This window comes from Syngnathus acus, chromosome 6 (genome assembly GCF_901709675.1).
Source record: "Syngnathus acus chromosome 6, fSynAcu1.2, whole genome shotgun sequence".
Taxonomy (NCBI): domain Eukaryota; kingdom Metazoa; phylum Chordata; class Actinopteri; order Syngnathiformes; family Syngnathidae; genus Syngnathus; species Syngnathus acus.
The window spans coordinates 13,836,017-13,859,990 of record NC_051092.1 but is presented as its reverse complement, the minus strand read 5'-3'; the positions used below and the strand labels follow the sequence as shown (position 1 = coordinate 13,859,990).

The 23,974-nt window shown below is 41.8% G+C and overlaps 2 protein-coding genes across 4 annotated transcripts in view; both read right to left on the bottom strand.

Annotated features, from left to right (window-relative positions):
• The window catches only part of myo5c (myosin VC), a 10,635-nt gene extending 61 nt beyond the window's left edge, over positions 1-10,574 (bottom strand). Inside the window, exons 1-40 of one of the 2 annotated variants that reach the window (XM_037253482.1) lie at positions 10,441-10,574; positions 10,109-10,219; positions 9,853-10,024; positions 9,641-9,785; positions 9,328-9,484; positions 9,113-9,256; positions 8,961-9,042; positions 8,768-8,875; positions 8,591-8,697; positions 7,837-8,102; positions 7,680-7,761; positions 7,464-7,604; positions 7,256-7,378; positions 6,962-7,045; positions 6,742-6,873; positions 6,562-6,659; positions 6,398-6,484; positions 6,213-6,324; positions 5,897-6,108; positions 5,662-5,827; positions 5,430-5,576; positions 5,192-5,356; positions 4,336-4,429; positions 4,197-4,260; positions 3,851-4,125; positions 3,721-3,784; positions 3,571-3,651; positions 3,323-3,503; positions 3,148-3,241; positions 2,997-3,060; positions 2,751-2,919; positions 2,612-2,687; positions 2,446-2,541; positions 2,185-2,339; positions 2,004-2,093; positions 1,776-1,926; positions 1,429-1,714; positions 1,024-1,198; positions 885-965; positions 1-796 (exon numbers count right to left, since the gene is read on the bottom strand). The exon at positions 1-796 is cut by the window's left edge and continues 61 nt beyond it. In XM_037253482.1, coding sequence (XP_037109377.1) covers positions 644-796; positions 885-965; positions 1,024-1,198; positions 1,429-1,714; positions 1,776-1,926; positions 2,004-2,093; positions 2,185-2,339; positions 2,446-2,541; positions 2,612-2,687; positions 2,751-2,919; positions 2,997-3,060; positions 3,148-3,241; positions 3,323-3,503; positions 3,571-3,651; positions 3,721-3,784; positions 3,851-4,125; positions 4,197-4,260; positions 4,336-4,429; positions 5,192-5,356; positions 5,430-5,576; positions 5,662-5,827; positions 5,897-6,108; positions 6,213-6,324; positions 6,398-6,484; positions 6,562-6,659; positions 6,742-6,873; positions 6,962-7,045; positions 7,256-7,378; positions 7,464-7,604; positions 7,680-7,761; positions 7,837-8,102; positions 8,591-8,697; positions 8,768-8,875; positions 8,961-9,042; positions 9,113-9,256; positions 9,328-9,484; positions 9,641-9,785; positions 9,853-10,024; positions 10,109-10,219; positions 10,441-10,467 — 5,217 coding nt within the window. In that variant the 5' untranslated portion in view covers positions 10,468-10,574 and the 3' untranslated portion in view covers positions 1-643. The remainder of the gene's footprint in view (positions 797-884; positions 966-1,023; positions 1,199-1,428; positions 1,715-1,775; positions 1,927-2,003; positions 2,094-2,184; positions 2,340-2,445; positions 2,542-2,611; positions 2,688-2,750; positions 2,920-2,996; positions 3,061-3,147; positions 3,242-3,322; positions 3,504-3,570; positions 3,652-3,720; positions 3,785-3,850; positions 4,126-4,196; positions 4,261-4,335; positions 4,430-5,191; positions 5,357-5,429; positions 5,577-5,661; positions 5,828-5,896; positions 6,109-6,212; positions 6,325-6,397; positions 6,485-6,561; positions 6,660-6,741; positions 6,874-6,961; positions 7,046-7,255; positions 7,379-7,463; positions 7,605-7,679; positions 7,762-7,836; positions 8,103-8,590; positions 8,698-8,767; positions 8,876-8,960; positions 9,043-9,112; positions 9,257-9,327; positions 9,485-9,640; positions 9,786-9,852; positions 10,025-10,108; positions 10,220-10,440) is intronic. The other variant, XM_037253483.1, reaches the window with a different exon arrangement.
• Positions 10,575-11,130: 556 nt separating this feature from the next.
• LOC119123974 (unconventional myosin-Va-like) lies at positions 11,131-23,642 on the bottom strand. 2 transcript variants are annotated; one of them, XM_037253468.1, is made up of 40 exons: positions 23,239-23,642; positions 22,491-22,601; positions 22,199-22,370; positions 21,879-22,023; positions 21,655-21,811; positions 21,413-21,556; positions 21,248-21,329; positions 21,052-21,159; positions 20,865-20,971; positions 20,442-20,707; positions 20,275-20,356; positions 20,070-20,210; positions 19,761-19,886; positions 19,311-19,394; positions 18,917-19,042; positions 18,654-18,751; positions 18,496-18,582; positions 18,311-18,419; positions 18,027-18,238; positions 17,796-17,952; positions 17,446-17,685; positions 16,835-17,083; positions 15,983-16,076; positions 15,774-15,916; positions 15,555-15,648; positions 15,239-15,372; positions 15,108-15,164; positions 14,801-15,028; positions 14,647-14,714; positions 14,499-14,573; positions 14,105-14,303; positions 13,712-13,805; positions 13,315-13,452; positions 13,055-13,209; positions 12,880-12,969; positions 12,648-12,798; positions 12,306-12,588; positions 12,018-12,192; positions 11,865-11,945; positions 11,131-11,773 (listed from the first exon to the last, which is right to left on the bottom strand). In XM_037253468.1, exons 1-40 carry the CDS (start codon positions 23,263-23,265, stop codon positions 11,621-11,623), a joined length of 5,442 nt encoding a protein of 1,813 aa, XP_037109363.1. In that variant the 5' UTR covers positions 23,266-23,642; the 3' UTR covers positions 11,131-11,620. The 2 variants fall into 2 exon arrangements, with proteins under 2 accessions (XP_037109363.1, XP_037109365.1); XM_037253470.1 differs by lacking the exon at positions 15,555-15,648 and having other exon boundaries at positions 15,239-15,370.
• Positions 23,643-23,974: the final 332 nt, after the last annotated feature.

Below are 23,974 nucleotides of genomic sequence, written 5' to 3'. Positions count from 1 at the left end.
TTTGTACTGTCAGTCTACACATATTGCTTCACCATTTGTATTCACACATCCTTCACTTAAAATGCTACCGCCATTGCAGTTCATTATTGTCTGACTCATTGGACAATTGGCTCTCATTTGACGATGCTGAGTTGCTTCATGTTGTGTATTGATATGTGCAGTCTTGGGACATACAGAGAGTGCATTTTCAATAAAACCATTAAGAACCATATCCAGTCAAATGCAATTTACGAATAGATAAATATTGCATTTTAAAAGAACTATATCAAGGAAAATTAAATGAAATCAGTATGTCTCCTCTGTTTTGAATGGAAAAACGTATAAAAACACATGCAGAGAAATTTGGAAGGCTCACAGAAAAGCTCAAATGTGGACGCACGTCCTTAAAAACATTATCCATCAATTTATGAATCAAACACCTGCTGTGAATTTCGCTGTTCAGCTCCTTTTAAATACAGGAAATTGTGCAAAAACAACTGAAACAATCGGATTTAAAACATTTCAAAAAGGTCAATTTAGGTTCACCTGTAAAGGTTTTTGCACCCAATGTTCCATCCTAATGTTTTTGTGATGTATATTCTCTACGATAAGAGATTTCATCTATCCCGAAGCTGATTATAGGTCAAAATTAAGAAGACAAAGTTCAAATCATAGTTAAAAAATCCAGGTGAAGGCTATTGGGAACCTGCAGCAACTCCAAAGCCTGCGAGGATGAGCAGAAAGGAAACGTAACAGGGAAACGATAGTTTGCGTCCATCATCAGCTGCGCGCTGCTGTCGTGATCTTGTCGAAGCGACTGTAACAAAGAGGACATTTGGAACTTTTCAGATCCAGCGTCCAAGACGTGATATCACCCGTTTGAAAGTAGTCAGATATGAGCCCACCTGAACTTTGCGGACAAACGACGACGCTACCCTTTTCTCAAAAGCGTCCATGGGCGTGTATGAATTCAGAATCTTGACTATCTGTATGAGAGTATTCAGATGATTATTTGAGAAAATTGTATAGAAGTGGACGGCGTACCTGAACTGTGTTGAGCTCCACGCATGTCTCAGTGATGGCCTTGGCGTCGTCATCTGTGGACTTGCTGACCTGCAGCAGCCAGGCAGCCTCTGTCAACGGCTTCAGAGTGTCGATAAGATGACAATTCTGGAGGTCTTTCTCCTGAAGCCACTCTTCCAGGTAGCTAATATTGCATCTGTAAGAGTACATTGTCACCCTTAGTTGTGGCACCGAAGGAAACCAACGCAGGCATGGGGAGAACATGCAAACTTCACACAGGAAGGCCGGAGCCGGAATTGAACCCCGCACCTCCGAACTGTGAGGTGAATTTTGTATGAATAAATAATGATAAATTATTCAGTATATAACATTCTATGCAATTTCCCTCACACACACACACACACACGCACACACTCACACACCAACCTGATTTGCATTCCTTTCCTGCAGGAGCACATGTCCTTACGCAATAGCAGGTTATTGAGGGTAGTCGCCCCAATGTGGAAGAGCAGTTGCTTGACCACCTGTTTAACGATTTGTGGCTCTGTGCCGTGTTGAGTCATGCTGGTGTAGAAGTGAGAGAGTCGCTGGATGATGAAGGTGATGGTGTAGGTCTCCGTGTCTTGATTGTTTTTGTTAGAACGTTTAATGAAGCCTCTCGGTTTCATGCTGGAAATGCCCTGCAAGCTCTCGTGCTCCAACATTCCGGGCACTGCGGAGCAGATGTTGAGTTAGTCGTACGAATGAATGGATTTGTTTTTATGCTTTGGTACCAATCGCAGGGGTGAGAGCTCTTTCCATGGCTGAGATGAACTGGTGATAGATGCAGATGGCCAAGTCGCTGACAACCTGCTGGTGGTCTGACAAATCAAAGTTCTGCAAGCAGTTGTTCAGCTGACGGGGGGTACTTTGCTTGCTGAACTCCTTGAGTGAAAAAAAGAATACAAAGTAAATCACATCTGCCCTAATCAATATTATGGTCAACACCGAGAGATCCGTACCTCTTCTCCACTGTACTGCTTGAGACAATTGAGCAGCTGGTACATGTTGGACAGCCAGAAGGACAATAAGGCCAAATCATTCTGGTGATTCTGAAAAAAGAATGTTCACTTTATACTTTATTTCATTGGCCTCTATTGTAAATTTCCAATATGTCCAGTCCAAAAAGCATATTAAACTCACCGTGGTGACCTTTTTGATGGCAGTAATAGTGGCATTCATAAAAGACAGCAATTTTTCTTCGTCGTTCAAGAAGTCAGCGTAGCGAATGCACATGAAGAGAATGTAAGATGGCAGAACTGGGATCATGTTGACTGCCACACCTTTGGGCTTAAGGTCTAAAAGGGAGGAGAATATTTGATTGTCTAGTCTTGGTTTCATTCATAGTTGGGTGACAAATAAAAATAAATAAATAAATGAAGAAAAGAAAAAAAAGAAAAATACCTAAAATAAGTTTCTGAATGAGTCGGGATTCATCCTCCTTATTGCATTCCAACATTCCAAGATAATGTTTAGGACCTGGTGAGGAGCTTTTCTGGGCTGTGGCACACAACAGAAGATTGAAGGCCATATTCATTGAACATTATATCTGTCAAAGGTACAAGATTACCTGTTTCAAGGCTTATCATTTGATTCTCTAACTGTTTAATGACTCTTTCCTTCTGGTCAAGTTGCCCCTCAAAGTCCTTTAAGAAAAGCAGACTAGTCGGTATTGTGAGCCTTTATGTGACGTCTCCCGGAACACGTACCAAATTTCTCGAAGACAACTCCGCGGCTTCAAGCCTCAGTCGGATTTTGGCATCTCTCTCCATCTGTAGTTGCTTGCTCAGGTGAGCATTATCCTCTTGAAGGTCTCTGATTTGATCCTGAAGGGTCGTCTTGACCTCCTCCAGCCCCTCAGCTTGCTCCTCAAAGTGCCTTGAAGGAATCAAATGATTTAAATCAGGATATTGACAGGATGATCCAAACATCTGACTTCAATCTGAAAATTTCACCTGCACTTTGAACTGGCTTCTTCAACCCTCTTTTGAAGATTATTCTTCATCTCGGCTGCTTTTTCTTGAAACGTAAAAAAAAAAAAAAAAAGTGAACAAAATGCATGCAAAAATGTAATTTCAAACGACCACTAGTCCACATTAAACTCACCCTCTAACTCTTTTCTCTGCTCTTCTACAAGAACCTCACATTCATGTTTCTGTCTTTGTAGCTCTGAAATCTGAACTTTCAGCTCAGGTATAACCTGACAACAAACGGGTCACGTTAAAAAAACGCCGACACACAAATTACAGTGCGTTCATAAAATAATCACAAAAGAACCTACACAGTTCTCGCTGCTCAGTCGGCACACCTCTTGGCGAATGTTCTCATTGACGTTGTTTTTCTCCGTAAAAAGCGTGTGCAAGCTGCTGTTCTCATTTTGAAGGTAATCCACTTTCTGCTTCAAGCCTTCTAATTGCGTCTCGTATCTTTCCTTCTGTTCCTTGCGGTGGTTCTCCAAAGTTCTGCCAACAATGACGTCAAACAGGTCACGTGTGTAAACGTTTTATGGGTGACGGTCGGTCAACAAACCTGGTCGCTTTTTCCAGACCAGTAAAAGCTGCCAGAAGGTCTTCTGCTTCATATGTCTTCTCGGAATAATCTGCAGTTAGCCTTCAGTAACAATAAAAGACTCTCGAATCAAAAACCAAGAGAGAAAAAGAAAACTAAATGATTGATTACCCCAAAATAACTTCTTCTTTAACGACACTTCCCGTGAGGAGTCTTGAAATGTCATGCAGTTTAGCTGCAAAGAAATATTACTTTAACGTGAGCTGTGATCAAATTCAAGATCGTTTAATATCAGGGATACCTCTTGCTTCTTCAGAATGTTGCATCATCTTCCGGTCTATGGTTTGCTTTAGATTCTGTAGGTTGCTGAGGTCTCTGCGGAGATCAGGAATGACCTTGACGTGCTTGGTGAGTTGGGCCACCTGATCCTGCAGGTCGGCAGTCATCTGGTCGCCATCCTCCAACTTCATCTGCAGACTGATTCTCTCGTCCTTCAGCTTCCTGAGCTCCTCTTTCAGGAATCCCAGTTCCTTGTCGTGTTCCTTTCTCTGGATCTCAAGGTTGGACTCAGCGGTTCTGATGAAATGAAATCTCATTAGTCTCGCATGACTACTGCAGTGTTGCCGACAATTTTTTTTTTAACCTACTTTCGAAGCCTTGCTTGAGTTTCTTTGTCCTCCAGTAGAGTCATCTTTATTTGATCAAACTTTTCTGTCGGATAATGTCAAAAGTTGGGGACAGGTAAATAAAAAGTGAGACTGTCTGGAAAAGATAGACCCTTTGTACCTTGTTGTTCTTTGGATGACGCTTCAAACATCTTCTCCATGCTCTGTTTCTTGATGATTAAGCCATCAACTTGACTTTGAAGATCAGTCACTCTCTATAGTGCCAAAAGAAGATGAATGTTTTAAAGGACAGAATAGAAAATTGTGGCAGACACCTTGGTTGATATTGACCACTGGCCCCAATTTAAAACATTCCTAAATTTACATTTGAGACTGTCGAAAATGAGCATGTTGACATCACTTGGCAGCCATTTGCCTTCAGTACATATGTACCAAGAACTTCCAGGCACAGTTCTGCCCCACAATCCGGCATTTCAGTTCCTTTCCAAAAGCAACAAAACAGACTTAAGTCAGGTTGCCAACTGGCGCAAGTAGGTAGCCGACAGCGTGGGCCTTTGGTGTATTAGGGCTAGTAGATAGATGTTTGCTGACCAAAGTTCTGATGGAGGCTTTGCAGAAATAGATTCAAGTGACAACCTTGTTCCATCAGTTGTGCTGGATGCATCATATCCTGGGTGATAAGGATCCTGTGAATCCTGCTTGGTTCAGTACTCCACCAATAGTCTCGGTTTGTGGTGAATGTTTGGATACTTTGTCAAAAACATCAATGGGAGGCTTGTGCTAGTCTCTTTGGACCAAATACAAATCTTTACACTGTGGGCTGCTTCTCCCAGGTGGGCGTGTCCTACTTTCTTCTCAAAGCTGCTGCGTCATTCGCAAGAGGAGCCATTATGGGTACATCATCCACCCATGTTGACTCTGTGTACTTAATATTTGCAGATAATTTATAGAGGAAGGACGTAATGGACCTAGGCCATCTGGTCACATGGCGGGGACTACAATAAAAACTGACTGACCAGAGAGGCATCTTCTTTGACCTTCTTCTCTCTTGCTTCCAAAGATGCCTTCTGAGTGGCTGATTTTTTCAGCTGTGTCTCCAGAGCCTGCAGCCTTTCCATGGCTTGAGAATGGGAGTTGGCCAAACTGGTCAGTCTTTCCACCAACCCGCAGTTCTCCTTACTCTGGGATTAAGGATCAGGGATTAGTTCAGGTCTTCTCCGAGGACTGGACGACGGGCCTCGAGACGACATTTACCTGCTCCTCATTTTTCTTTCGGAGCTGCTGCACCCTGAATGACAGCTGAACCTGTTGCACCAATCGACGCATGGCGTTAAAACGCCGTCGAGCCAGCCATGCTCTGGCGTACTTCTGCAGCACCGATGCCTTGCGTGCTTCCACCAGCTGAGCAATGACGACCAGGTCATTTAAAGTCTGACTATGATTCCGTATCTTCACAAATACTGCCAAGGAAGCTACCGTTACAGACCTTTGAATAGGATCTACGGGCCAGCCAACCTCGTGTGTAAGCTTGGATGATGATGATGCCCAAGCGTACCGTTTGGTAGCTCTTCTTAATGCGGAAGCCTCTCCAGTATCTCTGAATGACAACCGCTGACCATCCCTGCTTCAGGTTTGCTGCGCTCACTGCTTTACTGCAGTTCACAAACAAAAAACACAAATTGTGACATCTGGGTCTCAAGGTTTTCAATCTAGCCACTAACCGTATAGTCTTCTTGCCACGGATGTAGTGTTGTATCAGGATGGCTGCCTGCCTCAAGCGTTGGTAGTTTCTTCTCTGGATCCATCCACGGACGTATTTCTGGACGGTAATGCACGCCCCTCTTAGTCGATCCAGACGCAGCTTTTCTAAATATGCTACCTGACCAGCTCGGAGGAAGATCTTTGTGCGACCAAACTTGTACTGGTTTGGGTCCTGGAGACAGAATCAAAGAAAAAAGAACAAAACCTCGAATTTGTGGTTGTAATTGGAGAAGCAGGAAACGAATAATAATAAATCACCGACGCAATGACCCACACCTGAATCAACCTCTGAAGCACATCTTTGCACGCCAGTGTCTTGTCACTGATGCTCGCCTCCTCGTTGGTCATGAGGATACTGTAGCGGCTATAAAACTCAAAGTAGGTCCACCTGCAAACACAAGATTTTTGCATTGGAATAAGATATGCAAAACATTTGTCGTTTACTGATGAAAGCAGATCACCTTGATGGGTAACTTTGGGCACTGATGCGAATTGTTTCAAGCACTCCACAGGCCCGCAGCTGCTGCACCACCCTTCCGGAATCATATCTAAAAAAAACAACAACAAAAACTGTCATTCTGGAGATAAGCTCCGAACCAATAAATAAGGCTTGACTAGTATTTACTCAAATGGCAGCTTTTCATCGTTTGGCTTGATGCAGCGCACATAGTGAGGCGTGGTAGCGTTCAGTGTCTCCATCAGCAACGACAGAGAGCTGCAGAACTATATTCACAAGGTGTCAGCAAAAGACGCCAAAAGATGACCAAAACTGCTAAACACACGGCGACGGGGTAAACATGTCCACCTTAGCTCCAACTGAGGCCCTCAGCTGTTTATTGGTAGATTTCACACCAGGCCTGGCCGGCTTCACCTTGATACCTTTTATGTTCGGAACACTCGGCCCCTCGTCTTGGAAAAATTGGGCCAGAAAGGCGAACTGATAACAGTGGCAAGAAGAGCATTAAGCACTTTTGTGTTTGTCATGTATTGTTACGATCATAAAGTCTTTGTTTTATTTTGTTTACCTTGCTGACTCTCAAAACCGCAACCAGTTCTTCATAAAGAGTATCTCGGTTCTTCTCAAGAAAACCTTTGCATTGATACTCCACCTTTTGAGCAGCAAAACAGACAAAAAATATTAAGAACACCATGATACACTACAATAGTGAATTTGGACACGACTCATAATTAATTAATCAAAATAATTTGAATTTCATGAATCTTAATTCATCATATTACCAAGACATTTTAGACTTTGCGCAAGTTGCCTTTCAGTCCTAACCTTTCCAAGAATTTGAATGTTGATTTGTGTTCCGCACCTTGTCTGCAAAGTGTTGAATGACAAAGGTCTCATTTGACAGTTTGGGCCTCTCAAACAAGGGATTGCCATCCAGGTAGTTGAACAGCTTTTGGAGCCAGCTTTGATCAGTGCCTTGAGGAAACTGTAAAGCAAATAGCTTGTTTGTCATTGAGAGCAAGAGATTGAATAAAATCAGCACCAGTTGAATATATATTTTTTTTTGTTACCAAGCATTCTTCATCAAGCAAATCAAGGATTCCCATTTTGGCTTCAATCAAATCAATGACTGGCTGATTGTCATAGAAATCTATTAACGTCCAAGGGATGTCTTCTTTCATGTATTCCTCCTGTTCCAGTTTGAAAACATGCTGGAAAGAAAAAGGACAACTTCATGAGCAACCGAATGAAGAGCATGCAGAGATTTGTGCTGATGTGGTACTGACCAAGTTAAACTGCTGCTGAAGCTTTTCATTAGCATAGTTGATACAAAACTGCTCAAAGCTGTTGATGTCAAAAGTCTCAAAGCTGAGGACCACACAATAAAAGTTGAGACACGAAATAATCAAAAGATAGAAAATAACACTATTTTCTTTCTGTTACCCATAAATGTCCAGAACCCCTACGAAAGCATGTTGCTTCCCGGGAACCTGCAGTGCTTTGTTGATCTTGTTAATGACGCAGTCAAACAAATGGGCATAGATGCGTTTGGCCAGGGCGTCTCTGGAATTCACTGCGCGGTCTTTATGCAACGGTTTCACCACCGTCTCGGCCACCAGGACAAGCTTCCGATTGCACAGCCAACGCATTAAGTCGTCTGCACGCACACTCAACAGCTCGCAGAAGATGTGCAGATGTGAATCGCTGTGCTGAAAGTTAGGAAAATATACAAAATATTGTTGATGTTAAAAGAGCAACACATACTTTTCTAAAAACGACAATCATCAGTTTTGACTGACACAGCCAGTGTATTTTAATTTATTTAATTGTGGTTATTGTTGCGCTTAATAATATTTATAATAATAATAATAATAATAATAATTATTATTATTATTATTATTATTTGAGAGACTTGACATGAGAAAAAATATGTACAAAAATCAGTTTTTGCACTTAATGTAAGTTTCTTGACAAAAAAAGAAATACAGGCGTAAAAATTATAATTTGCAAATATTTTGTCCATATTTAAAATACATATACTATTTTTTCTGGTTAGGAAGTATGTGGCCCTATGTGTGAATGATTATATTTATTATACTTAAGGAAAATTTTAATACAACACTCAAATTGGATTTGAGTAGATTTGGTATTATTAATATTGTCACTAGAGTAAGACTTAGAAAACAACAAGACTCACTGAAATGGTGGACCTATCATCACCAGAGCTCTTAATTTCCACATTTCCCAGATGGAGAATGGCTGCAAGAACTTTGAAGACATCAGACTGAAAGTCCTCCTTCAGTCCTAAACAACCACAAAGAGGTTTAATAAATATGAAAGAGTAGTGTTGCACCTCCATTCCATCATGCTTTACCCAATAGTGAGAAGGTCTGCTGAGTCTCCTCCATGCCTTTCCTGTCGTCCACACCTTCAATAATGATATCGCCACCAATGCCTGTGTAGTTGAACTCATCGGCACTCACTGTAAGACAAACAAAAAAATACCTGCACATTAAATATATGGACATACATCAGTGAGATTGTGTCCCAAACCTTTACACACTTACACAGTTTGAGTGCCTTGAACTGTGGCAGATGTGCACAGGCGCACATTTGGTAAAATATATGATAGTTTCGCTCAGACTCAGCCTGGAAGAAAAAATGTTACACATGTGACACAGTAGAAAGATGAACTGACCAGAATGTCAAGTTGCCATACCTGGAAAACAACTCTGGATTTCTCCAACAGGTAAGTCCTCATGTTTGCACCAATGATTCGATACCTATTGTCAAAACTGATCTCAGTGAATTTCCCAAAACGGCTGCTGTTGTCGTTCCTGATCGTCTTTGCGTTCCCGATGGCCTGAGAGAAAGTCAAGCAAGATTGACGCACCAACCGTCCTCACTGTGATGTTGAGAATGAGCGTTTGTCACCTCAGTTATGGGATTGGACGCTAAGACTTTGTCTTCAACTTGGGTCTTGCTGCCAGATTTGCTGACAACAGCAAAGTATCTCATAGCATATCGAGCTGACACTGTTTTACCAGCTCCAGACTCGCCACTGATGATGATAGATTGGTTCTTGTGGTCTCTGGTCAAGACAGCAAACAACTGTTATTGAGAATATGATGATTTTCTGCATCTTTTTTTTTGCTCTTCAAGCACAGTAAAATTAAAAAGTACAGTTCAGTTGTATTTAACTTTAAATTACAGTCCAATTGAATGTAATGTTTGTTTGCGTTTCCACCTGGCCATCTGTTTGTAAGCCTCCTCGGCCACTGCAAAGATATGAGGGTCCATGTCGCCCATGTTCTGACCCGAGTATGCGTGAATGATTGCATCTCCATAGATATGAATCTGCTTGTACGGATTCAAAGCCACCAGGATGATGCCTGCGGAGGAGACAAGCACCTGATCAGCACTTCCTTGAGCGAAACAAAACATTCCTTCTGGACCTACCACAGTAGGTGTAGATGATTTTGGACTCTAGAAAGCGCACTTTGAGGTTGTGCAGGACTGCAGGTTCATGGAGGTAGCTGAGTGCAGTGAGGTCATTTTCCCCAACTAAGATGTCAGGGTTGCGAAGAGGAGGGAGTTCTGGTGGCGACGAGTCAACGGGCAGCTTGAGTTCCTTTAGGAGAAGACATGGTCATGTGATGTGTCTGGTTATTTTATTCAACTACAGGTGTTTGTGAATTTTGTCAATTTCACTTACTGTGCCATTTTCCAGAAGCAGTTGTAAACTATCATCTCCATAATGGAAGTCTTTCACAATCTCTGCTGATTTCCATACCTGTTCAGCATCTGGAATCCACACTCTATTGTACTAGAGTGCAGATTGGAAAATTACACACTTGTTAAACACTTTAAAGACTTTCCCTTTACTTACACGCAAAAAATCCCGAAAATAACCTAAACAATATTGCATGACACTAATAGTTCATTTTCCATGGGATTTCGCCTCCGAAAATATTTTACAAAGTTACCATATGTCTCTCAAATCGAATTATAAATACACAACTTGAAGTAAAAAGAAGCTTTTCTTACCCGCGTGTATAGCTGAATCAACACCATGATTTACTTTTTAAACCCTAACGGCGAAATATTTGTTCAACATCTGCTCTGTAAATTACCGACATTTTTTCGTCCCTGAGTTAACTCAACCATGACCAAAATCATCATTTAAGCTGACAAGAACAAAACGACAGATCCGGTTAGATTTTTTCAAATTATTTCTGCTACTTAACTTGTTTTAAAGTAAAATTTGTTGTGTGTTTGTATGATCATATTTCCTATGTCGCAAAAGTATAAAAATCAGTTCAAGTGTGAAATAATAAAAAACACAGAAATGTGTGGATTAGCAAACCATCATTTTTAAAGCTTTTGTTTTGAAAAAGCAGTGCCTTACACCGTCCGTTTGTATTGTATTCTCCTTGCTAACTTCACCGGCGGGAGCCTCTCACCTGTTGCTTCTATGACAGGAGACTCCGCCCACCTGTCTTGTGACGCAGTGCTCGTTTGTTTAAGGATCCAAAGCGCAAGAATCCGGATGCAAATTCAATAAAGTTCCTTGGGAGATTTACAGTTAGTAACAGGAAGCGTTCACGTCATTTATTTATTTCAATTCACACGAGGGGAAAAAAAAAAATCCACTTGACCATACAGTACTAAGAGTGTTTTCTGTTGTAGTGTCCAGGATACCTTCAGCGTGTTAAATATGCTTCAAAATAAATATAATAAGTTTTTCAATCTTTTTCATGTCTGGCAGCAGACAAGCAGATGAGTTTTGGAGTGCACAGACCTGTCTGATTACATTCATCGTGTTCATTTCCTGGATGAAAGCGAGTTGATTTTATGACTTTTAAAGTTATGTTTGTAATGACAAACAAAAATAACACCGCATGAGAACAAATCAGAATGTCAAGACTCTCTTAAAAATATATCTTTTTTTTAATGTATTGAACAATTCTGTCATATTCAACATTTCAATTATATTTCACTTTCCTTCCTTTACAAAATCATACATCCATAGTTTATTATATTATTCCTCTTGCGCCACTAAACATACTTTTAAGTCCCCTGCATTTCCAAAAATAGTGTTTTTATATTAAACTCTATAGCCTTTCTATATGTTTATATTATTTATTTTATTGTCACGTGAATACAAAAGTTAGATACAAACTATGATGAAAACCACAGCAAATACTGTGTCTGTCAAAAGCTGTTTTTAGATGCGGTTGAGGAAGTCCAGTTTTAAGCTAATAGGGATCTGAATGGTCTCCAGCGCCACAGTGGAGGGCGAGAAGGAAAGTGTTACAGAAAAGACTTTCTTGGCATCCATCATCAGTGTGGACGATTCCTCTCTGTCTTTCAAGATGTCCTATAAGGGCCAAAATGGAACAAGTTAATAATTTGACGACTGTAAAAGAGCACTGCACTCTTGCACATGTTCGCCCATCATAACAACTCACTCTAATGGTTGCGATGAATGTGGTTGTCACGCGCTCTTCAAACTCAATCACTGGCGTGTAGAGCGTCAACACTTTAACAATCTACGATGGAGAACACGTGATGATCAAAACAAAAACCACACGTGACATGTAAAACATGAACTGATGATGAACCTGTGCGGTGGTGAGGCCCGTGCACATGTTGCAGATTGCCTGAGCGTCTGCCTCAGTCTTCTTGTTGACCTGCAGCAGCTGCGCGGCCTGTACGAGAGGCTCCAACATTTCTTTGGCACCGCAGTCGGCCGGCTCCCTCTCCGCCAGCCACTCCTCCAACTGCCACACATTGTACCTGACCACGGAGGACGCACGCAAACAGGTCAGGGTGTGTGCGACTGTGTTTAAAAAGTCAGACATTAATTGAAATCTAATTAATTGCAAAAGTCAGCAGATAAAAGCAGCTACCTGATCTGAAGCCCTTTACTCCATGAGCACATGTCCTTCCTGAGCAGCAGGTGGTTCAGAGTGACAGCACATATCAAGTGGAACTGCTGCCGGACTACTTGTTTAATGAGGCCAGAGTCCATCCCATGCTTGATCATGGTGGCGTGCCAGAGCCCAAGTTGCTGCAGGAGGACTTCCACCGTCACCGAGTCATCCTCTGGGGAACCCGAGCTCTTTTTCCTCAGACCTGTCGGTTTGGAGCCCAGAACCCCCTGGATTGTCTCGTGCTCCAACATGCTAGAAACTGCACGTGACAAATACGGTCAGGACCACTTTGGTTTGATTCACACATGTTGATGTCACCTATGAGGGGCTGTAGGGTGTCTTCCATGCTTTCAATAAGCCGACGGTAAATTTGAACGGCGAGGTCGGCAAAAACATTCTGATACTCTGTCAGCTCAAAGTTGGTCAGGCAATGCTCGTTCTGTTTCGCTGTGTTGTGCTTCTTAAACGTCTGCAAGAAGGAGTTTTGGAGAAATAATCAAATGTGTCCTTTAGAGGTTCTTGAGTCGTCTCATAATGGACTCATGCTTACATCATCTCCACTATATTGCTTCAGACAGTTAAGTAGTCGACTCATGTTGGATAACCAGAAAGACGAGACGTCAAAATCTTTTCCTCTTCGCTATAGAAACAAAAAAAACAACACATACAGTCGCTGCCGTCACATACTCCCCCCCCCCTCCCAACCTGTTTCCTTGATACTGAACCTTAATGACTCCTTTGACGCTGCAGAGCACAGAATTGAGCAACGTGCTGACTCGCTGATCATCGTTAACTCTGTCAGCGTATCGCAGACACATGAAGATGATATAAGCAGGAAGGCCAGGAAGGAAGTTGACAGCGACGCCACGGGCCTTCAGGTCTGAATAGAACAATTCCAAGCAACACAATCAGGCTTGACATGCTCACGTTTAGGTGTTCCCACAAGTCGATGTCAGTCACTCAAGCATGATTGGTTTCGTCATACCTAAAACCAGACTTTTAACGAGGCGGCCCTCTTCACCCTCTTTGTACTCCAACATTCCCTGGTACTCTCTCTCCTTGCGAGGTATGCTCACTGCTTCGGCAGGAGAATTCGTCGAAATGGATGCTTTTCTTTGTTGAGCTTGACAGAAAAATCAAGAATAGAATTGAACATAGAATTGAGGGTGTCTCCACAAGAGGGCGCTAATTCCCCATACAAACGCCAAGGAATGAGTTACAAGATGCCATTAAAAAAAATAGACAATTTCACAAAGCAATGGCGCCCTCTGTGGCCGGATGGGAGTATTGCATAAACAAAAGATAATCATACAAGTGAACGAGCATTCCACAACTGATGAGTGAACTATAACAGCCAGCGGCATTCAGTTTGATGGGATTACCTTGAAACTCTTCTACTCTGCTCTTGTACAGCTGAAGGTCTTTTTTCAGATTGACAATAGTTTTGTCTTGTTTGTCCTGTTGCTCCATGAGCTCCTGCAAATATGCAGACATACTGGATTAGGGACAGGACAAGCGCCACTTCCATACACACCTAATTGTAAAACAAAAAGAGGTGAGAAATACAAATATTTAAATAATGTTTACTTTTGATATCTTTTCATATTTGGATCACTGGCTACAACTTTTGACAGCCTCACCTAATCGTATCTTGATCGAAATAATATGATAGTTTACGATTATTTTATTACATTATTTATTTTTTGAATATTTTAAATAGAGCCCTTAATTTGGATCTGATTGTGCATGTATGCTATTTTCGAGAGTAAACCCACCAGATTTTCCAGCGTGAGCCGAGTAATTTCAAGCTCCAGGCCCGCTTCAATACGAGCATCTTCAGGGAGCAGCAAAGTTTGAGCCAACAGCTTCTGCTGCTGCTCTTTTTCTTGCTTGAGCGTGTTCACCTCCTCCAACAGTTTCTCATACCTCTCACCGTGCTGCCTTTCCAGCTTCTGCATTTGGCACTCCAGAACCCTGAGATTTCAAGTCACAACATCCAGTTACATGAACTGAATTGACACTGTCTCAAGTGACATACATGAGGACCGTAGCTGGCCATGCCTTTTATACAGCATAATTAAAAAAATTAAAAAAAAAGAATAATAAATACATTAAAAAAAAAAAAAGAAATAAAATAAAAAGAATGAATAAATGAATAAATAAATGAACCTGTTGGTCTCCTTTAAGCCCTCGTAAGCCAGCCACAGCTCTCCGTCCTCATTCAACGTATGGATGTCAGTGGGCCTGCCAGGTGAAGATCATACAGGATATGTGTTTAGTAACATTTAAATGAAGACTAGGAGAACAATTGTTTTACCTGTCAGTATCTTGGAATAAAGGAACCTCACTAAGGTTTAAATTCACACCCTCTCCGAGTGCAGAGTCCTGGAGGGGGGGAGTTAAAGATTACATCAAGGGGGAAACTAATAGCAGAAATAATTAATATGTCATTTGTAGTATTTCATTGTCACCTTGTATTTCATAGCCTCTTGGCGGACTATGTGTGACTGGAGAAGAAGCACTTCCTCTTTTCGCAATTTCAACTCCTCGTTGGAAGAGTCGAGTTGCTCCAGCAGCACGTTGTATGTCGTGGAGCCGACAGCAGGGGGTAGCATTTCGCTGTTCTCACTGGTTAAAGACTTGCGCAGTTCACTCAAGTCCTGCTTCAACTTCTTATTCTCAGACTCTAGCTCTTGGCGCTGAATAAAATAATTTCATTCATGAAGTTAGTTTTCGAACCGTTGTTAAGAATGTATAAATATTCATCCAATGTTGTACCTTAAGCGATTCCAAATCCAATTCTGCTCTACCAACAGTGAGCTCCTCCTCCACATCCTTTGTTCGGAAATTCACCAACAATGAAAATAGCATCAAGAAAATATGAACGACTCAAAGGGTTGAGGACATACCTTGGCTTCTTCCTCTTGGGCTTCCTTCTCATCTAGGTGCCGCTGTAGCGATTGTTTGTCCCGCTCAAGTTCTCTCACTCTTCTCTGGAGCTTGAGAATGAGCGGCAGGTCGACATTGGAGGGGGTCTCATCCTATAATGACACAAAAAGCAGTAGTGCAACCTAAGTAGACATCAGCCAACGTCCACTTTGAGCAGTCATTGAGTTGAAAAAAAAATTCTGCCAGTTTCTTTGCGAATGATGTGACTAATCTGAAAATGGAAAAACATGATGGGTTACATAATGACAACAAATTATCTTGTTTAGTACATTATCGCTTTGTCCATTGAGCTGTCCTGTCCAGCAGTAGAGCCAATCATTGGATTACATTTAGGCAAGTTGCTTGTGTATTCTGTCCTCTTGCATGGACTCTGTCAATGGAAAAAGCTAAACAAAGTTGAGTAATTCTCGTCCATTAAAAAAAAAAAAAAAAAAAACATAAAATAAATAAATAAATTAAAATAAATAAATTCAAATAAATAAAAAACTGCCCCACCAGCCTACGTTGCAGTTCCTCCTTCAGGTCTTTATGCAGCTCACGTAGGTGCAGGTGTTCACTCAGTAGGCTTTGGTACCGGGCGCGCTCTTCCGCTAACTCTTCCTGTAGTTTTTCAGTGTTTTCCACTTGGCTTTTAACCTCTGAGAACAACATTTTTAGTAATTTAGTCATTTATAAACAGACTGAAAGTTGTATTTACATTTTACCTGTTAACTGTTGTTTTTGTTCCAGGATGACCTGGTTAAGATTTTCCTTTTCATCATTCAGCAAGCCATTCTTCATGTTTAGCTCCTCTACCACCTGACAGCAAATGCAGCCGTGAATATCGGAAACTCAGATACAAAACCAAAAAATAGTAACAATAATAAATATGTCACTAAAATTCTTGTTGTTGCACAAGACAGTTTAAATCAGGGGTGCGCAATACGTCGATCGCGATCAACCGGTCGATCGCCAAGCTACTATTGGTCGATCGCGTGATTATTATTATTTTTTTGGCACTTGATGCGTGTACAAACAACGGCGCTAACAACACAACACAAACACGCTAGCTCGCGATTTCCCTCCAATTGTCAGAACCCTGTTTTTTCTCTTAAACTTAAGAAAGGGTATAAAAATAAGTGGGGGAGCTGGCCATAGTAAGAAGTATCACTTTCATAGGGAATGGGAGTAGGACTTTTTTTTCACGATGATATATATATATATATATATATATATATATACATTTTTTTTTTTTTTTTAGTGGGTAGATCTTTATGACTTGGTCATTTCAAAAGTAGCTCGCGAGCTCAAAAAGTTTGCCCACCCCTGGTTTAAATGATGACCTTCATTGGCCAGCTACAAAATAAAATTCATTTGTGAATTGTCATAGTATTTTTTTTTTCATAGTAGTAAGCGCGGTTAAATGTTAATAAATGAACACATGCAACTTTTCTCCATCCAACAAAATCATAGCAAAGCCATCGCAGCAACGCAGTCGACTCAAGGGACACAAACAACGCCGGAACACATCCATAAAGTCGTAAAGAAATAAAATACGAGAAAAGGAGGAGGCTCGCCTGTTGTGTCTGCTCCTTGTAGACGTCGTTCTGCTCTTCCAAGACTTCTTTCTCACCACGGGTGTTCTCCAGCTCCCGCTGAAGAAAGGAGAGCTGCTCCATAAGTGAAGGGAGCCTTTCTGTCTTGGCTTTGGCCTTCTGCTCGGACCTCTGAAGACTTTCTATCTCTTTGCAGTGTCGCTCTCTCTCCATATCATGGATCTTGGCCGCGGCATTCAGCCTCTCGCTGAGCTCCCTGACGTCTTTGTGCTGCGGGGGAATGCAAGCACATGGTGTGCATGTGATGCGCCGACAACGCCCAGCGACGATGTGTCTTAAGGCAAGTTGTCTTGGCTTTCCTCATGGTCGTCATCCACAACGTGGACTACACTAACATCAATCCATTTCCGCATTCCTAATAATTCCATGCACTTAATTGTATTAATGAGGGTAAATTAAGCTAATTCCAACATGCGTCGAGATGAATTAGTTTCATAAAAAGGACACAATACAGCTCACTTCATTAGAACTGATGAGGTGCCTTTGAGCAAGGTGTTAAAACCACGACACTGCTTGAAGCTAGCCCTGCGATCAAATAATATCTAACACATCCGGCAACACAATTCTCTCACCTGCTCGTCTAGCTTGTGTTGCAACTGCATAATTTTGTTCTCCATGCCAACATTGAGATTCTTGAGATGCTCCATAGAGCGCGCCTCAACTTTCAGCTTCTTTAATTCCCGTTTGGCCAGTATACGACGTACGCAGCACTGCAGTAGGATGATGTGTGCCCGGGCACGTCGATAACGTTGCCTGGCCAACCAACCTTTTACCCACTTTTGGATGACCAAAGCTTTTTCCTCATACAAAATCTGTATATTGGAACAGAAATGAGTTCATGGTGAGGACAAGAAATAAAAATGAGATTTGGCGAGACTCGTTTTTACAGTGGTAACAACTTTGACTTTCTTGCTGACATTACCTTATAGTACATCTTTCTGGCTGCATACGCCCTGAAGAAACATTGAATGGCAATAGATGCAGATCGTAGCTTTTGGTAGCGTCTTCTGGCCGCCCACATTCGAACATTACGTTGAATGGCGACGGCTGCTTTTGTTCTCCGCAGAAAACGTACATAACTGAAAGCGAGAGGGGAGCATTTGTCATTCGATTCAAATGAATCCTTCTGCTGTTTTTGAATCGATCTGCTCACCGGCGTGCCTGGTGACCCCGCACGTATCTTTGAACGGTGACGGCAGACTGCTTCATCCTCAGGTATTTCTTACGGGCCAGCCAACAGCGGATGGTCTTCTGGATGCTGACGCAAGCCCTTCGGAGCCGCTCGGAACGTAATTTTTCAAAGTAGGCCACCTGGCCGGCTCTGAAGAAGATCTTGTTTTTACCAAACTGATACAGGTTCTCGTCCTGAGAACAAAATCACAATATAGCATCATCAGTATAGACATAGTTAAGAGTGATTTTATATATAATTCACACCTGGATAAGCTTTTTGAGCAGATTTTGGCACGTCTGTTTTACATCAGGAAGCACATCCTTCTGCTTCATAAGGACCCGGTAACGACAGAAGAATTCCTGATAGGTCCATCTGCAACATTCATAAACATTATTTAGGTCTATTCATTCAAAATATCATTGGCTTCATTTTAAAAGAGTGCTGCTACTTGGATGGGAATCCAGCTGCCGAGATTCGGATCGTTTCCAGGATGCCGCATGCTCGCAGTTGCTGCACTGCCCTCAACGGGTCCAAGCTTGATCACATAGCACATGTTACTCAATCCAGAGAGTCACACAAGCAAAAAATCATCACATTCGCTTTTACCTGAACGGCACTTTTTGGTCGTTTGGTTTAATGCAGCGTACGTAGTGAGGAGTCGTTGCATTAAGAGTATCCATCAGCAAATGTAGAGACTGTCGAAACTAACACAAGTGATGAACATTCAATAAAATGAAAGATGGTTCACAAACATTACAGACAGCCATTATACATTTTATCCGTTTTTTTTTTTAAGTTTTCTTTTATTGTTACAGTAGTGAAGTGCAGTAAAAAATAAAATTGTAGCGATCAGCAGTTTCTGACCTCACCTGCAGTCCAACAGTCTTCTTGTTACCTCTCTGCGACTGACCCGATCTCTTTGTGCTGCTAGCGGGTCTGTTGGTGTAACTCGTTGCCTTGTCATTTCCCACAAACAGCTTCAGCAAAAATTCAAACTGAGAAGAAAATTGAGAAGTTGTTTATGTCAGTGGCCACAAGGTGGCATCGTTTTGATTTCCCAGTACAACCTAAACTCCAATTTCCTCCAATAGTGCTGGCACAACAATTCCAGGGTGTGTGCACACAATAATATCGAGTGAGAATTTCCAGCTGGATTCTAATTTGAAAGGGTACCGACAACAACTTCCTGTAAATGACCGTTAAAGGAAATTCCTCTATTGTGCTGTACGCCATAGCAGCGGTCACAAATGATTTTCATTTTACCTTACTCTTTTGCAACACGCATATTTGCTCCTCATTGACTGTGTCCTTGTTTTTCTCCAAGAAACCATCACACTGGTATTCCACCTGGGCACAAAGTTGTAAAGGGGAAAAATGAGCAAAAGTCATCATGCTAAAGCTAGCTGACTCAACTGTGTCGCTAATTAAAGTACAAGCTAATATTGTGATGAAAGTAAATGTTGGTATTGGCATTAACAGTGAAAGTATTTACTCTTCCACACACACACTTTTCATGAGAACATTTGCGTCATCCACATTTCCATTTCATAATTGTTCAGCAAAGGGAAATGATGCAGTGCATGGAACATTTTTAATAACGGGAGACTCTGTTTTTCTGTTCGGTGGCAAGGCACGGATGACAGGATTTAAAGAGCTCTTCAAAAAGGACACAAAATTATTTTTTTATTTTTTTAAACTGAAGCATTTCTTTACCTGATCTGCAAAGTGGTGGACAATAAAGGCACTGTTTGACAGCCTCGGTTTTTCAAAGTGAGCGTTCTGCTTCAACAGGTTGTTGTACATTTTCTGACACCAGGTACCGTCAGAACCTTTCGGCATCTACGGAAACAGGAAGAAGTCAGTGACCTATTCGCTCACTGCCTTTTACTCAAAACAACATGTAGGCTCAGCCTGTGTGAAAGTTGTGATAAAGCTTCATCTGGATCATTCCTACAAATAAAACTGAGATGTGTGAATTCTAACCAAATTGGTTCTATCAAGAAAAAAAATATCTCCACCTACTTTGCACTCCTCATCCAGAAGGTCCAGGATACCCAATTTTGCCTCGATGAGATTGATGCATGGCTGGTTGTCATAGAAATCAATCAGTGTCCATGGAATCTCTTCTTTCATGTACTCTTCTTGCTCCAGTTTGAAGACATGCTGGAATCATAAATGGCAATGTTATGACAAAAAAAAAAAGCATGTAGACCAACAACAATCATACCAGGTTGAATTGCTGCTGGAGCTTCTCATTGGCATAGTTGATACAAAATTGTTCAAAGCTATTGGTGTCAAATGTTTCAAACCTGGAGAAAGAAAAAATGGAAAAAGCAAAATAAAGGCCCAAATATTATCGCCAAAATAAAACAGAGAAGGATGATAAGAACATACCCATAAATGTCCAGAACGCCAATGAACGAGTGTTGCTTAATTGCCGATTTGAGCACATTATTTATACAGCCAACAACCCAGCTGAAGAGTCGAGCATAAATGTGCTTGGCGAGGGCGTCTCGGCCGTTGACCGCATTGCTCTTGGAGAGGCCCTTGACGTACGTTTCCGTGGTCGTTTGGAGTTTTCTGTGGCAGAGCCAGCGGGCCATTTCATCACGGGGCACGTCCATCAACTCGCAGAACACCAGCAAGTGGAAATCGTTTGTCTGAAAATAAACAAAGCAAAAACAGAAGCAAACTCAAGGTCTCGAGTAGTTGCAATGGCTACCGATACCAGTCACCGATACTTGTCACCGGTGCCCTCTTGGTATCACACTAACCAAAATAAACCCTCCAGCCACCCTCTCGTGTTTTTCCGTTTACCGAAATGCTGCTTCTGTCCCCTGAATGGTCGATCACCTCCACATTGCTGAGATGAAGAATAGCTGCCAGAATCTGGTAAATTTCCATCTGATGGCTTTCACCGATTCCTAAAAAGAACAGTGGAAACATGGACATAAATATAATAATATATTATGACTGAGAAAATATTGATTTTGAAAAGACTCGCCTAATAGTGAAAAAGCTCTCCTTGTGTTGCACAAATCTTTGACATCATCCACTCCATCAATGACTGGATTGTGACCCTGGTTAGTGTAGTGGAAATCATCGGCATCACCTTGACGCCGTACACAAATCAGTCACAAGCTCTTAAGGATCCATTTATAAATCTTAACCAAGACAAGATGTTTCTAAATTGCGTTTACCTAATTTGAAGTTTTTAAATTCTGGTAAATGTGAGGAGGCACAAAGTTGATAAAATATATGATAGTTCCTTTCTCCATAAGCCTGAAGGGAAATCAGACACACATTTACATTGCGAAAAAGAGAACATATAGATTTGATCATGCTAAAGTGAGCATTTCATGGACCTGAAAAACAACTCTTGATTTTTCCAGTAAATACGTCCTCATGTGAGCCCCAATGATGCGTTGCTTTTTATCAAACCCGATCTCAATGTACTTCCCAAAGCGACTGCTGTTGTCATTCCTCGTCGTTTTGGCGTTCCCAAGAGCCTAAACGTAATATCGCACATGAAATAGCATTCACGACCGGAAACCAGAACACACTTATATAACGCTTATTGTCTGTATATTGCGAGGTTAAACATCACCTCCATGATGGGATTGGAGGCCAACACTCTCTCCTCGATATCCGCCTCACCGGAGGAGCCGCTGACCGTAGCAAAGTAACGCATGGCAAACTTAGCAGAGACGGTTTTGCCTGCTCCTGACTCACCACTCACTATTATGGACTGGTTCTGTTGATCGCTGCAGAAAGATACGAAGCGCATAAACAATAAGAATACAAAGTCCAGCGATTCAATTTGAAGAACACCTGGCCATCTGCTTATACGCTTCCTCGGCCACTGCAAATATGTGGGGGTCCATGTCGGCCATGTCTTGCCCACGGTAGGCGTGGATGATGTCAGCTTCATAGATGGGCAGACTCTCATATGGATTGACGGCAACAAGAACAATGCCTGTTGATTGCCGGAAAGATCTCAGTAGAGCAAGCAAAAAAGTGCACAATTTTAATAATCTTGTGTGTGTTCCTTTAAGAGCGCACAATAATCATCATCATCATCCAGATGAAGTCAGAGCACGACTCCAAAGTCTACCCAGATAGTGTGAGTCAAACAAGATGACGCTCATTACCACAGTACGTGTAGATCAACTTGGAGTCGATGAAGCGCACTTTGATATTATGTAAGACGGCTGGTTCATTGAGGTAGCTGAGAGCCGTGAGGTCATTTTCCCCCACCAGGATGTTGGGGTTCCTCAGTGGTGGAAGGTTGTTTGTTCGGGGGTCTATTTTATATTCCACCTCCTATATCAACACAAGACACAGTTCGGGGCAAGTCAGAACTAAAAACAGTTTGACTCGCCCCACCTGCATGTACCAACTCGGCCCAAATTCCTTCAAACACTCATTCCGGCCGTGACTTACAGTGCCATCATCTAGCAGGAGAAATAACGTCTGGTTGCCAGGAGCATAATCTTTGAGTAGCTTTGCTGATTTCCACACTTCCACGGCATCCGGGAGCCATACACGGGCATGCTGGTGGACAAGTTTGAGAGAAATCAAGTCACAACCATCCAACCTTAATTCCTGTTGCAAAGAGTTTTTGTTCCTATGGAAAATTGGCATGTAGCCTCAGTCAAAACATATCTACTCTATTACTAGTAGGAGGTGCCAAAATTATACACACTGTACAGTAAAATTATATTGAAACCTCATCTTGTGGTGAGAGCACTGGCAAAATACAAAAATGCCCCAAAAAAGTCTGCCAGAAAGGATAAGGAAGGAGAAATGGTCACCACATTAATTGTCTTACATACGGTCTCTCATTTGAATGTTCAAGTCTGGTTCCATTTACACATCAGCAAGTGGAACTGATTCACAATCGATTGCTGCTTAACCAAAGGTGTTCCTTTTACTTTTTTTCCGAAGTATTTTTTGCGCCGTTCGTACCCTCGAAACATGCCATTGCTGTCGTAAACAGAGGACTCGCTGAACTACCCACTTGAAATGAGACCAGACGTTCCATAGAAGTTATTTTAAGCGTCCGACAGATAAAAATAAAGGCAAGAAGAATTTAATATCTCCGACTACGTTCACGAGACGGGGGGTTTCGAGCAAAGCACACTTGGTGAGTAAAAATGGTTGACTGATAAATTTAGAAATGTAAGCTTACCTTGGTGTAAAGCTCCGGACCTGCCATGACGTGGAGTGAAAGTTAAAAGCCAAACTGTCACAACTTCTTTCCGAGCCGCACAGCAGCCTTCACCGTCAAGGTAGCCTCCACCTTGCATTCACTTCAAAGTGCTTGGAAATGGGAACAAGCAGGGCGGGCAGCGGGCTAAACCCGAGATTGGAACGGTGACCTCAGCGAAGTAGAAATGTATCTATTTCAAACGCAAGCCAGTAATAAGTAATTTCATCAATTACGGCCAAAGAAGCTTGAAGTAGCGGTTACAGTGCACGGTAGGCAGTTTTGCGTCAGGTCACGGGTCAATTTAGACTATTTTAAAGTTTGAATTCAGAGGAAAGTACTGTACGTTATGCATGAATTCCACTATCGGGGAGGTTGAGACGCGATTTCGCTAAAAACACAGGTTAACAACGTTGCACACTTCAACGCTACTAGAGCGCCTCTTGGTGCCCGAAAGGGAAACTCAACATTGTGCCAAAAAAGGACCTGAAAGTCTCAAAAGTAAACAGAAATGTCAAATGTTGTAATAAGGTTTGATTTCCCCCCCCAAATATTAAAGGATACATTTTGGAATCAATTTTACAGTTAACTTGTTCTCACAATAACTTCAGGTACACTTTACGTACTAACAGTTGTTTGTTCGGCCCTTGATTTACCTAAAAAATTGCATGTGGATGAGACCAACATGAGGTCGAATGAGTGGGTCCCTATGAAAGAA

Coding starts and splice junctions, on each gene's coding strand:
- LOC119123974 (XM_037253468.1), bottom strand. CDS start 23,265: ATGGCAGGTCCGGAGCTTTACACCAAG. Junction 21,557..21,654: donor CCTCCAATCCCATCATGGAG/GTGATGTTTAAC, acceptor TATTACGTTTAG/GCTCTTGGGAACGCCAAAAC. Junction 12,589..12,647: donor CACCCTACAGCCCCTCATAG/GTGACATCAACA, acceptor TGTCACGTGCAG/TTTCTAGCATGTTGGAGCAC.